The 12,151-nt window shown below is 43.4% G+C and overlaps 1 protein-coding gene across 7 annotated transcripts in view; it reads left to right on the top strand.

Moving 5' to 3' along the window:
* CDK5RAP2 (CDK5 regulatory subunit associated protein 2) overlaps positions 1-12,151 on the top strand; it is a 175,095-nt gene that overhangs the window by 56,001 nt on the left and 106,943 nt on the right. For 6 of the 7 annotated variants that reach the window (XM_045082319.1, XM_004775639.3, XM_045082318.1 and 3 more), the window contains 3 exons: positions 270-389; positions 1,239-1,331; positions 9,874-10,092. In XM_045082319.1, the coding sequence (XP_044938254.1) occupies positions 270-389; positions 1,239-1,331; positions 9,874-10,092 (432 nt within the window). The remainder of the gene's footprint in view (positions 1-269; positions 390-1,238; positions 1,332-9,873; positions 10,093-12,151) is intronic. The other variant, XM_013047364.2, reaches the window with a different exon arrangement.

The following is a 12,151-nucleotide window of genomic DNA, read 5'->3' as shown; positions in this document are numbered from 1 at the left end:
AGAAGGCATTGGAGTCCTTCCCACAGGAGCAGCTGTCACCGTCTTAACTGATCTGATCCCCTTCTTCTCCCCCAGCCCTGTTGCCGTGAGCGCTAGCACCATCACGGGGAGCTGCCGCCGCTGCGTTCAGCTCTACTCGGAAACATTAATCACACGGTGACAGGAATAAGATAGAATAACCGCGTCTGAGTGTGCTCTTACAGATATATTTACAGTGCATTTTGGTTGGAACGCATCAACTTAGTGAATCTTTTTCTAATCTAATTTAGGCACTTCAGGAGGACCTGAGAGAGAAGGAAAGAGAAATTGCTACAGAAAAGAAAAATAGTTTAAAGAGGGATAAAGCCATTCAGGGTCTAACCATGGCATTAAAGTCAAAGGAAAAAGAGGTATGTGGTGAGTCTGAGACACCCGAAGTGAGATTTTTCTTTATTAGCCTCTGTGGCTGGCCTGTCCAACCCTGAATTTTTAGCTTTGGGTGCGAGTTACAATTCTACGAGTGGGTCTGCTTGTCTCGGGAATGTATAGAAGGGGAAGAATAAGGCTGAGGATGGGGCCGCAGGGGACATCAGAATTTCAGGCACGGGGAGAGGAGGCTACGGAGGAGACAGGAATGACTGCCCAAGTATGAAGAGAACCAGGAAACCGGGGCGCCGGAGAAGATAAAAGGGGAGAGTCTGGGTAATCACCGGTTGTCAGATGCGGCAGAGATTTGGCTCATAGTAAAGTAGTTACCATTCCTACCGTTGCTTAATGTGGGAGTTCAGGGCCCAGCTGAAGTTGGAGACCTTCAGTGTAGAGTAGCACTGTGGAGGGGCCATCGTGGGCGCTGGCCAAGTCCAGCGTGTGGCCATGGGCGTTACCGCTGACGGGGCTACAGGAGGAGGTCAGCAGAGATGAGAGATTCTGGAGTGGCCAGGCCCCTCTCTATGGGCAGCAGTGCTGTAATGCTGCTTCTCAGCCAGGCCTGATTTGAGCACCAGTACCCATCATGCACTTGGCCCTACTGAAGCTGGAGTGGGGTGATTAGTAGTCTCCTCGTCTTCTGGTTGTGGGAATTGAGGCTCAAGGAGATTATGAAGTCCACAGCTAGTGAGTGGCCAGAGTTGGAGTCCTGCTTCTCCGATTCTTGCCTTCCCTGATGATGAAGCCCTTGATCAGAAGACTGTGCCGTCCAGTAGGAAGAGCACTTGAGTTGTCCCGTTGCACACTTGGCTGCTGTTCTTACTTTGACCCAGGTGGAAAACCTTAACTCTGAGATCGAAGAGCTCCGTGCTGCCTTTGCAAAAGTCACAGAGGTGCCCCTGAAAGCACAGACACAGAAATTCCAGGTAAGCGTTTACTTGGCTTGAAGTGGCTGTGCCATTGGTCCAGACTCCTGGGGGAGGACAAGACCTAGCAGCTGAGAGGAGCCTGGGACAACCCTGCATGGCCTATGTTAATGGAGTTACCAGTCTCAGGACAAGATGTTCTCTCCCAGCTCTGGGGGCTTCTCCAGCCCCCTCCTCACTACGTTAACGGCAGTGGTGACAGCGACCCCCACGGTTAGGAGACCGTGCAAGATGTGTGTTAACTCCTGTCATCTTTACAGCCCTGTGGGGAAGGGCGCTATCATCCTTGCTGTATTTGTGGAGTTTTTGAAGCGCAGCGAGGGTGGGCAGCTTATCGATTGTCACACAGCTCATTGAGGCAGGGCCAGGATTTAAATGTAGTAATTGTTGATAGTAATGGCTGGCATTTACTGCACACATACTATGTGCAAAGCCCTGTGCTCAGGGCCCTCTCTGGATTCGCTGAAGGGATCTGTGCAGCAGATCATGGAGGAGGCACTGTTAATATCCAGGTTCAGGTCAAGTCAACTTATTCAGGTCAAGTCAGGGTTCAGGTTCAGGTCAAGTCAAGTAACTTATATAGGGTCACAAAAGCGGTTTAAGTGAGAGAGCCAGGGTTTGCCTCAGAGCCGGTCTACTGCAGGCCTTTCCTTTTACAGGCCCCCACCCCGCCCCTAACCTGGCTTCTTTAGTCCAGCTGCTCCCTGCCACGTGTCACTTCCACACCTTGATGTTTTGACCTGCCTTTTCTCCTTTTTTCCCCAGCCTTGTACCCTAAGGACCCCTGCTGGTCACCTCCTTGATGTTCTACCTTTCTGGTTAATTTTAGTATTGTGTTTTTCATTTTTTAATATTTTCTTGCTCTGTTTCTAGTTTCTCTATACAGTGTATCCCTATTACTTAATAACGAGTCAATAAGGTTCCATCGTCTGAATGAGGCCCATACTGCTTAAAGGTCTCTCTGCCGCCTCTCCCCCCATGGTATTTTTGGTTATAAGCTAGAAATTAGAAGTTAAGTCTAATTTAAGACTGCTTGATTCTTAAGATTCATGTCCGACGTCTTATCTTTTGCAGAGCTCTGGTTCACAGTAAGAATAATTGAAGTAATTTGGTTTAAATCATGGTGCACTAGAAGCATAGGCAAGTCTCTGCCTTTGGAATCTCAGATTTGCCTCCCCTGCCATTTGGTTGATGGAGTGGAGCTGGGATTACACTGAGATGGCTTTTTTCCCCCTCTTGCTTTGAAAATAACAAGTTTTAAAAGCCGAGTTCTTAGGAACGCCAGTGATATTTCCTACTGCTTGAGGAAAACAATGTTGGCAGTTGACAAGAGAGACCAGACAGACATCCTTATAATCGCTGATATTTTGCTTGTTATGTTAGGCCTTGAACATTTAAATGCTACCCAGATTTATCACATAACATTTATTAATTTCCTAACCATCAGTCCTAGTTAAAAGACTTTCAGAATGATTTTTGAGGTCTTTTATTTATTTATTTATTTATTTTGAAGATTTTATTTATTTATTTGACAGAGAGACAGCGAGAGGGGGAACTCAAGAAGGCAGAGAGAGAGGGAGAAGCAGGCTCTCTGCTGAGCAGGGAGCCTAATGCAGGGCTGTATCCCAGGACCCTGGGGTCTTGACCTTAGCTGAAGGCAGATGCTTAATGACTGAGCCAGCTAGGGGCCCCTGATTTTTGAGGGCTTGTCACTTAACAGTGTTGGCTGGGGTTCTTGTCTTGCAAGATTCAGAAGCCCCAAGCTTTTGAAAGTCCTTAGGTTCTGCACGCTCCTTTAGTCCTTAGCCACGGAGGTAGCATGTCTACTGGTTTGGCAGGTTGTTGGAACTTGCACTTAAGTCTGATTTCAAAATCTGTGTTCTTTTTTTTTTTTAATTTAATTTAATTTATCTGTTTGACAGAGAGAGACACAGCGAGAGAGGGAACACAAGCCGGGGGAGTGAGAGAGGGCGTAGCAGACTCCCTGCTGAGCACGGGTCGATCCTGAGACCCTGGGATCATGATCTGGGCTGACGGCAGATGCTTAATGACTGAGCCACGCAGGCACCCCCAAAATCTGTGTCCTTGCCACTGTTCTGATTGTGTGTGTTTGAGTGTGTGAGTAAATGCCCGTGGTTTGGTTATATTGGCTGTTCCATTATAAGGTCTACATTTGAATGTTGCAGAGGCCCTTTAAAATGCATTTTCTTCCACATAGTAGGACCTTTTGGGGATGCATGTGATCTGAACTAATTGCAGATTGAATAGAACAGCCGAAGTTCACAGGGTTGGCATTAAGCCTGACACTGAGACAACTGTTATGCCCCAATAATGGGTCCATGATTAAAGGAGCGAGACTGATACAAAGCGAAGGTGAAGCAAAGCTTTATTTCGTGCCAAGCATCAAGAATCGAACCGAACCGTTCGGGGCCGCACCTCTTCCAAGAGAGGGCGACCCTTCTCTGTTTCACAGACTAGCTTTTAAGGGCAAAGGCCATGCGGTCGGGCCTGGCCACGCACAGGTGGCTAATGAGATTGTAACACACACAGGAAACTCCACAGTGATGCTAGGTTGGGGTGCTTGCTGCTATGTCTAGACCCATTGAAAATTACGTAATTTCAAATGGGAAATACAGGTTTCCCCCGCTATCCAAAAGTAGAGCTTCCGTATGAAATCTTTATTAGCCAAAATGGCGTAAAGCAAAGAAGCAATTACCATTGATTTGCATGGGAAAATTTTTGAGCATTTCTCAGATCCAAAAACAACTTCTCTTTTTGAGGCTTTTCTGACCTTTTAGGACACATCATCTTGCTAAGAGATAAACAAAATAAATCAAGATAAAGCACAGAAACTCCCAAGACTTCGCAGTTCAGAGGTGTGGTTGGGATGCCGTGTAGGAGCTCGGTGGGTAAAGGCTCACTGCCAGACAAAGGCGGAATGCCCTTTTCACTTAATTTTTTTTTTCCACTTAATTTTTTTTTTTTTATTGACGTGTAGTTGACACACAGTATTATATTAGTTTCACGTGGACAACATAGTGATTCAATGTCTATATGTATTACGAAGTGGTCATAGTAAATCTAGCTGCCACCTGTCACCACATATAGTTGTTACAGTGTTACTGTGTTCTCTGTGTTGGCATTACCTCCTTGTGACCTGTTGTCTAACTGGAGGTGTGTACCTTTTACTAACCCCATTCTTCTCTTTTGCCTCTCTCTCCACCCCCTTCTCATCTGACGACCACTGAATCACTGTGTGTGTCTGTGAGTGTGACTGGGTGCCTTTTCTCATGAAAGCGCGAATCCTCTTCTGATTTCTCCTGGTTAGCGAAAACAGGTGCTATTGTAGGTCTTTTATAAGACAAAGTGGCGTAATGTGAACTTTTGAAAAGTGGGGCATACCTGTGCATTTTGTTCTCCTCCCCGCCCTCCTCAGCTATAAAAGTAAAATTGCACGTTGTAGGAATTTATAAAATACTTAAAACTATGGGAAGAGGTGGATAGGTGTCACCAATAAACTCGTGTCAAAGATGTTCACTATTAATACCTTGACACTTTCAGTGCATATTTATGCAGACATACAGCGTTTGAGAAAGTAGAAGGATCAGATCTATGCTGTTCTATAAACTTTTTTTCATTGAATATTCTTTTTTTAAATTATGTATTTATTTATTTTTAAAGATTTTATTTATTTATTTGACAGACAGAGATCACAAGCAAGCAGAGAGGCAGGCAGAGAGAGAGGAAGGGAAGCAGGCTCCCCGCTGAGCAGAGAGCCCAATGCGGGGCTCGATCCCAGGACCCTGGGATCATGACCTGAGCCGAAGGCAGAGGCTTTACCCCACTGAGCCACCCAGGCACCCCTTTCATCGAATATTTTTATCATAACAGTATATATAGATCTGCCACTCTGTTTTTAAAATTTTCATTTTGAAATGATTGTAGATTCACATGCAGTTGGTTTCTGTATACTCTTTACCTGGTTCTCCCAAAGGTGACCTCATCCCTAACTTTAATAACAATATCACAACCAGGGCATCGGCCTTGGTGCAATCCCTGCTTTTTACTCAGATTTCTGCAGTTTTACGTGCACTCATGTGTGTGTTTTATCCCAATGCTCTTTAAACAGCCTTTTTTTTTTTTTAAAGGTTTTATTTATTATTTGACAGAGAGATAGAGCACAAGTAGGCAGAGTGGTGGCAGGCACGGGGAGAGGGAGAAGTAGACTCTCCACTGAGCAGGGAGCCTAATGCGGGACTTGATTCCAGGATGTGGGGTCATGACCTGAGCTGAAGGCAGACACTTAGCTCTCTGAACCACCCAGGTGCCCCTTAAACAACAATCTTTTTGAACAGCCACATGTAGGCCTCTGTATGTATGTGCCGCATTGTTTTTAGGTGGGGGGATGTGGGTGGGACATGTGTTTGAATCTTGGCTCTGCTCCTCACTACTGCTGTAGCCTTGGGCCAGATCCTTGAGCTCTCCCAACCTGCTTACACATCGTAAAATCCGGATAATCACACTTAGATCCCGTAATCCTCACAAGGATTACACAAGACGGGGCACCTGGGCATAGGGTGTAACTCAGTAAATGTTGTCAAGTCTTCCTTAAGTTGGGTAGTATCATCTTCCGGCATGAACATAGAGCAGATACTGTGGTCGGTTTCGCAAGCCCTCTCTTCACGGTGTTGTGCAGATAGCTTTTAGTTGGAGGAGACTCTCCGTAGTGTCTCTTGGCTGGGAATGGAAGATCATGCATGTGCCGGAGAATAGGAACTAGATTTATTGATCCCGCACTCCCAGACACGGAATTTTTGGTGTCATGTTTCATCTTCACGACCGCCTATGAAACAGAGATTTCGCAGACAAGGAAGCTGAGGAGCAGAAAAGTCAACTCCTCCTAAGCGACATGGCTGGAACTGGGCTTTGAACCCTGGGCTCTGTGACTCTCTCTCTGTTAGACTCATCATGTTTCCGCACTGTGGGGAATGGAGCCAAACGTGATTTGGCTCATATAATGTTTGGCCTTGAGTTTCTGACTAGGTCTAATGACACCAAACATTTTGCTGCCTGTTTGTAAGCCCCCCCTCTGATGACAGGCATTCTGAAAGCAGGGTGTCATTCAGGAAAAGTACAAAACTTTTCAGAGTGTCTCTGGGCACTTAAGAGGGCCACTTAAGGAAAACGGAAATGTAAAGTATCTTCATTGTATGAGTATGAATTTGAACTTTCTAAAAGAAGCTCTATCATCATCATTTATGCGATAACCCACAGAATGTCCATCACTTTATGATAACTATTATTTAATTGTCACCATGGCTGGCCTGTGTTTAACAGGCTCCTAATTGGTGTTCCTGGCTCTAGCCTTCCCCTCTTTGAATTCAGTCTTCTTGTTTTAATTCTTACTAGTTTATTGGTGTTAATTGGAATCTTCCCTGGAACGGGTACGGCAGTGTAGTGCTATGGAGAGAGTCCCAGATTTAATCAATTATGGTCTGATGACAGACTCGTCACTTAACAGTTCTGAGCCTCCGTGGCTTAAATAGGGACAGTAATGTGTACTTCGTAGGGTTGGTATGAGGAGTGGAACTACAGTGTGTGCAAAAGTGCCTGGTTTAGCTCCTCATACATAATCAGTGCTTAATAAAATGTGTGCTGTGAAGTGTGTAAACCTGGTGATTCACAGACCTGTACCCCTGGGGATAAAAATATATGTTTATAAAAAATAAAAATTAAAAAAAAAAACAGGGAATAGGTAAATAAATGTTAGCATACTTACACAGTTAAAAAAAAAATAAAATAAAATGTAGCTTCATCCCTGAAAAAAAAATGTAACATAAAAATGGCTCAAGATGGGAGTTTTTCTTGTATTCTTTTGTTTTTTAGTTTTTTTTTTTAAAAGATTTTATTTATTTATCTGACAGACAGAGATCACAGGTAGACAGAGAGAGAGGGGGAAGCTGTTTTTTTGAGTTTTTATAAATAAGCATTGCCCCGGATTTTTTTTTTTTTTAGGTCTCGTGACCTTGGTTTCCCACTCTTTTTTAAAATTTTGATTTTAGGGATGCCGGGGTGGCTCAGTTGGTGAAGCACCTGCCTTCAGTTCAGATCATGATCCCTGGGTCCTGGAATCAAGCCCTGTGTCCTCTGGCTCCCTGCTCAGCAGGAAGCCTGCTTCTCCTTCTCCCTCTGCCCCTTCGTCTGCTCATGTACTCACTCTCTCTTGCATGTGTGCTCTCTCTCTCAACTAAATAAATAAAATCTTATTTTTTTTTTATTTTAAAGGAAAATAAAATGGAAGCTTCTGCAAAACCGACTTTGAAATGTGAATTGGGTTCCCCCTCAGTCCCTGTTGCTAGGTCTTAAGTAGTAGTGTGCAAATAGGGGATGGCCGGGCCTCACCTCTCGGGAATTGACGGTGGCTGTAGCCCACGTCTCCTAACAACTAGGACTTAACCAGCATTGGTGGTGAAGCTGGATCTGGAAAGACCAGGAGCCTGGAGCCAGTCTGTTTACCCCACAGCCTGAGTTGTGAATTTTTAATCATGAGCCTTTGTTTAATCCAAAGATCAGATGTTTAAAAAAAAGTTCATTTTCTCCTGATTATAAGTAATATATGTGTTTCGAATTTTCTTTCGGGAGACTAGAAAGAAGGAAAAAAGGGGAATCAGGAGATCACCCAGCCATGCTGTTAACATTTTGAGGCCTTTTTTCCCCCTCAGCTTTCTCCTATGCATAGATTTTATTTTTTTAGAGCATTTACAAGTTAATCTTCTGTTTTTTCATGCCATGTTGTGACTTGGAATATCCTCCTGTTATGGGTTTAGGTTCTTAGTTTTTCCTGTTACAGTAAATCTGTGACGGATGACTGTGTACGTAAGGCTTTTTCATATTTTGGATTCTTCCCCTGAGATTCAATCCTGGGAGCCAAATCATTGGGATGAGTGTGAACACCTATCCTGTACATGCACACTCGACGTATATATTCTGTCCATAGAGAGTTACATTAATTTACATCCTTGCCAGTATGTTTCTTGGCTTCTAGATGCTTGGTCAGCTCTTGTAAAGTTAATATTAATTGTGTTGCTTCATAGTAAGTTTGCCGGCACTGGATATTCTCATTAAAACCATCTTGTTAAATGAAAGCTTATTTTAATTGGCTCTTTTTGATTATTGGTGAGTTACACTATTTTTTCAAATGCTTGATAATCACGTATGTATTTTCTACTAAACTGTGTGTTAATGAAGTAAGAATGTTCTGGACACAATTAACCCTTGGACTCTGCTGAATTTATGGCCACTCGAGGTGGCCATGGGACTGCCATGCTGATGACTGTGGGTCCAAGCTGCTCTAATCTCTGGGAGCATTGCCAGTCCTTGAATCTGCCTCTGCTTGTCAGATAGCGCTCTTTATGTTCTACCTTTTATAAATAACTTGAAGTTTTTCTTTTTTTTAAAATATTTTTTTTAAAAGATTTTATTCATTTATTTGTCAGAGAAGGAGAGAGAGAGAGAGAGAGAGAGAGAGAGCGAGCACAGGCAGAGTGGCAGGCAGAGGCAGAGGGAGAAGCAGGCTTCCTGCTGAGCAAGGAGCCCGATGTGGGATTCGATCCCAGGACACTGGGATCCTGACCTGAGCCGAAGGCAGCTGCTTAACCAACTGAGCCACCCAGGTGTCCCTTGAAGTTTTTTTTTTTTTTTTAAATGATTACAAAAGTAACATGCTTGGTAACCTTAGAAAATTTGAAAGAAGTGAAAGAAGAAAATCACCCATGTACCCACCTAACTAAAGATGGTTTCTGAATGTCTGCGTTTTTCCTTGTAGTCTTTTTATTTATTTTTTATTTTATTTTATTTTTAAAAGATTTTTATCTATTTATTTGATAGAGATCACAAGTAGGCAGAAGACAGGCAGAAAGAGAGGGGGAAGAAGGCTCCCCGTCGAGCAGAGAGCCCGATGCGGGGCTTGATCCCAGGACCCTGAGATCAGGACCTGAGCTGAAGGCAGAGGCTTAAACCACTGAGCCCCCCAGGCGCCCCCCTTGTAGTCTTTTTAAAAAAGAAAAAGAAAACACTTTTTTTACATAGTTGTAGCCTTTTCCCCTCTTAATGTCAACATTATAACATCAACATGATAACATAATCATCACTCTGTGTTATTTTAGAATCTTCTTAGTATTTGTGCTTTGGGTCCTAGAGGTTGTTTATGTTAATCTTTTTCTTTTCGTTTTTTTTTTTTTAAAGATTTTATTTATTTATTTGACAGAGAGGTATCACAAGTAGGCATAGAGGCAGGCAGAGAGAGGGGGAAGCAGGCTTCCTGCTGAGCAGAGAGCCTGATGTGGGACTTGATTGCAGGACCCGGAGACCATGACCTGAGCCGAGGGCAGAGGCTTAACCCACTGAGCCACCCAGGTGCCCCTTTCTTTAGTTTCTTAGCTCCCTTCCGCTGACCCCAAGGTGAAGAAGGAGCAGAGATTTCTTGGGGTGTTTAGTGTGGTACAGAAATCAGCTCATCTCCGCTGTCTCCCTCCTCTTGTAGGGGTCTGAAAATTATGAGGCTGCTCTGTTAGAGAAGGCAGCCCTTCTCGCACAGCTGAACTCCGAAAACCTCAGCAAGAGTGCAGAGAACCACAGACTGCGAAGGAACATTAAGAAAGTCACCCAGGCACTGAGCACTCTGCAGCAGGAGAGGGAGAGGCTGGAGAAGGACTTGGAGGAAGCCCGTCGTGAGAGGAGCAGAAGCGACCACACCATTCACGTGAGCAGCAGTGGCGTGGTCGGGCTGCGGCTCTTGATAGCTGTTTCTGGTTTGAGGGAGATGTCTTCACAAGACTTAGAAAAATCTGGAAAGTGTAAAGGAAAAAATATTTCACATCATCTCATCATGAAATTCTCTGTCTCACATGCATGTGCACACACCCATACATATACATTATTGGTATCAGCCTGGAAATGCGGTTTTGCAAATGCTTTATTAATTCCATATTCTCTTTTTGGTGTGTTGCCATGTTCTGAGTATTCTTCAGAAACTTATGTTTGTTTTTTGGTGCAAGTGTTAGTATTTCATCACTTGGACGTGCTACAGTTTATTTAGTCCCTTATGGTAGAACATTTAGGTTGTCACACTTTTTTTTTTTTTTGCCTTATGCCTTATAACAAATGCAATAGCAAATGTCCTTGCATCTAAATATTTTTAACATTGATTATTTCCTGATAAAGGCATAATTATTGGGTCAAAGAGTATGAATATTTTAAACATTATTTTATAGGTGTACTCAAATTGTTTCCCAGAAGGATTATACCAGGTTTGTCCTGTTTAAAAGACTGTTCATTCAGCACTGGATGTTAGCATTTAAAAATTTCTCTCTGGATCTGGCAGGCAAAAAATAGTTTATCTTTAAAAATTTATATTATAGGGGCACCTCAGTGGCTCAGTCAATTAAATGTCCAACTCTAGTTTTTCATTTTTAATTTTTACAAGATTTTATTTATTTGTTTATTTATTTAGAGTGAGTCGTGGAAGGGGGAGAGAGAGAGAGCCAAAATCGAGAGCCAGTTCCTTAACCGACAAAGCCACTCAAGTGCTCCAAGTGTCTAACTCTTGATTTTGGCTCAGGTCATGATCTCAGGGTCCTGGGATCAAGGATCAAGTCCTACTTTAGACTCTGTGCTCAGCAGGGGTTCTGCTTGAGGGTTTTCTCTCTTCCTCTCCCTCTGGCCCTCTCCCTGCTTGTACTCTCTCTCAAATAGATAAATAAATCTTAAAAAAAAAAGAAAAAGAAAAAATTTCTATTGTGTTTAAACTGAAGTATTCAGCATCCCAAGAGTCACGTTCAGATGCACAGCCTTGGCGCAGGGAGGTGGGGAGGGCCTGAGTCTGAGTGATTGTGGACATGCTATGAGTAACTTGCACAGGCACCCTGGGCTGGCAGAGGACCTCCAGCGGACAGAGTCCTTAGAGAAGAGTTCTCAAAGGGAACCTCTGGGGACTACAGTTTAGTTCTCCAGAGCCTGCTCTGGGCAGGGAGGTCAGGATCCCCTGCTTGAAATCCTAACGCTAACACTGACACGAGAATTGAAATACAGATGTTTGTATATCTTAACAAAAATATTAATGAACATTAAGGGAATGGTAATGGAAATTTAGAAAAATAAAACATCACCTACCATTAAATATATCATTAAATATAAATATACCATTAAAAATAAAACATCACCCACCACCCTAATAACACGGTAGCTCTTCCTGGTTTTCAGTGTCACCCTTCAAACCTGGTACAACTAGGCCCCTAATCTAGTGAGAGGCTGACTACGCTTCTGTGTTCTTTGACCCCTTACTTCATCATGGGCGTCTTTCCCTGTCGTGCGGCCTCCAGAATGGTCGTGTTGAATGGGGCACGCTGTTTGTTGAATACAGTTCACATGCTTTGCTGGATTTCCCACTCTCTCGGACACCTTGGTTTAAATGATGCTACAACAACATCTTCGGGCCTAAAGGCATTTTCCCTTGAAGTTCCTAGGATTTGAGTGAGTTTACTAGGTCAGATGGCACAAATATTTTATACTAGTTAATCATGTTGCCAAATTATTTGCCCAATGGGCTGGCCCAATTTATTCTGCCACCAGTGATCTTGGAGTGTAGCAGTTTACTACACATTATTAAAATATGTTTCCCATATGTTATTGAACACCCACGTGTCTCTGATTTAGATATTGATGGAAGTATAAGACGTGACCTCTGAAAATTTTCTCTTTTCTAAGGACAATGGCGATGTTATACGTGACAAAATGCAAAAGCAGCTTAAAATCTGTGGAGT

Source organism: Mustela putorius, unplaced genomic scaffold (genome assembly GCF_011764305.1).
Source record: "Mustela putorius furo isolate JIRA1106 unplaced genomic scaffold, ASM1176430v1.1 tig00000596_pilon_pilon_pilon, whole genome shotgun sequence".
In the NCBI taxonomy this organism is placed as follows: domain Eukaryota; kingdom Metazoa; phylum Chordata; class Mammalia; order Carnivora; family Mustelidae; genus Mustela; species Mustela putorius.
The sequence above is the reverse complement of the archived record's forward strand: the minus strand, read 5'-3'. Positions and strand labels throughout refer to the sequence as shown.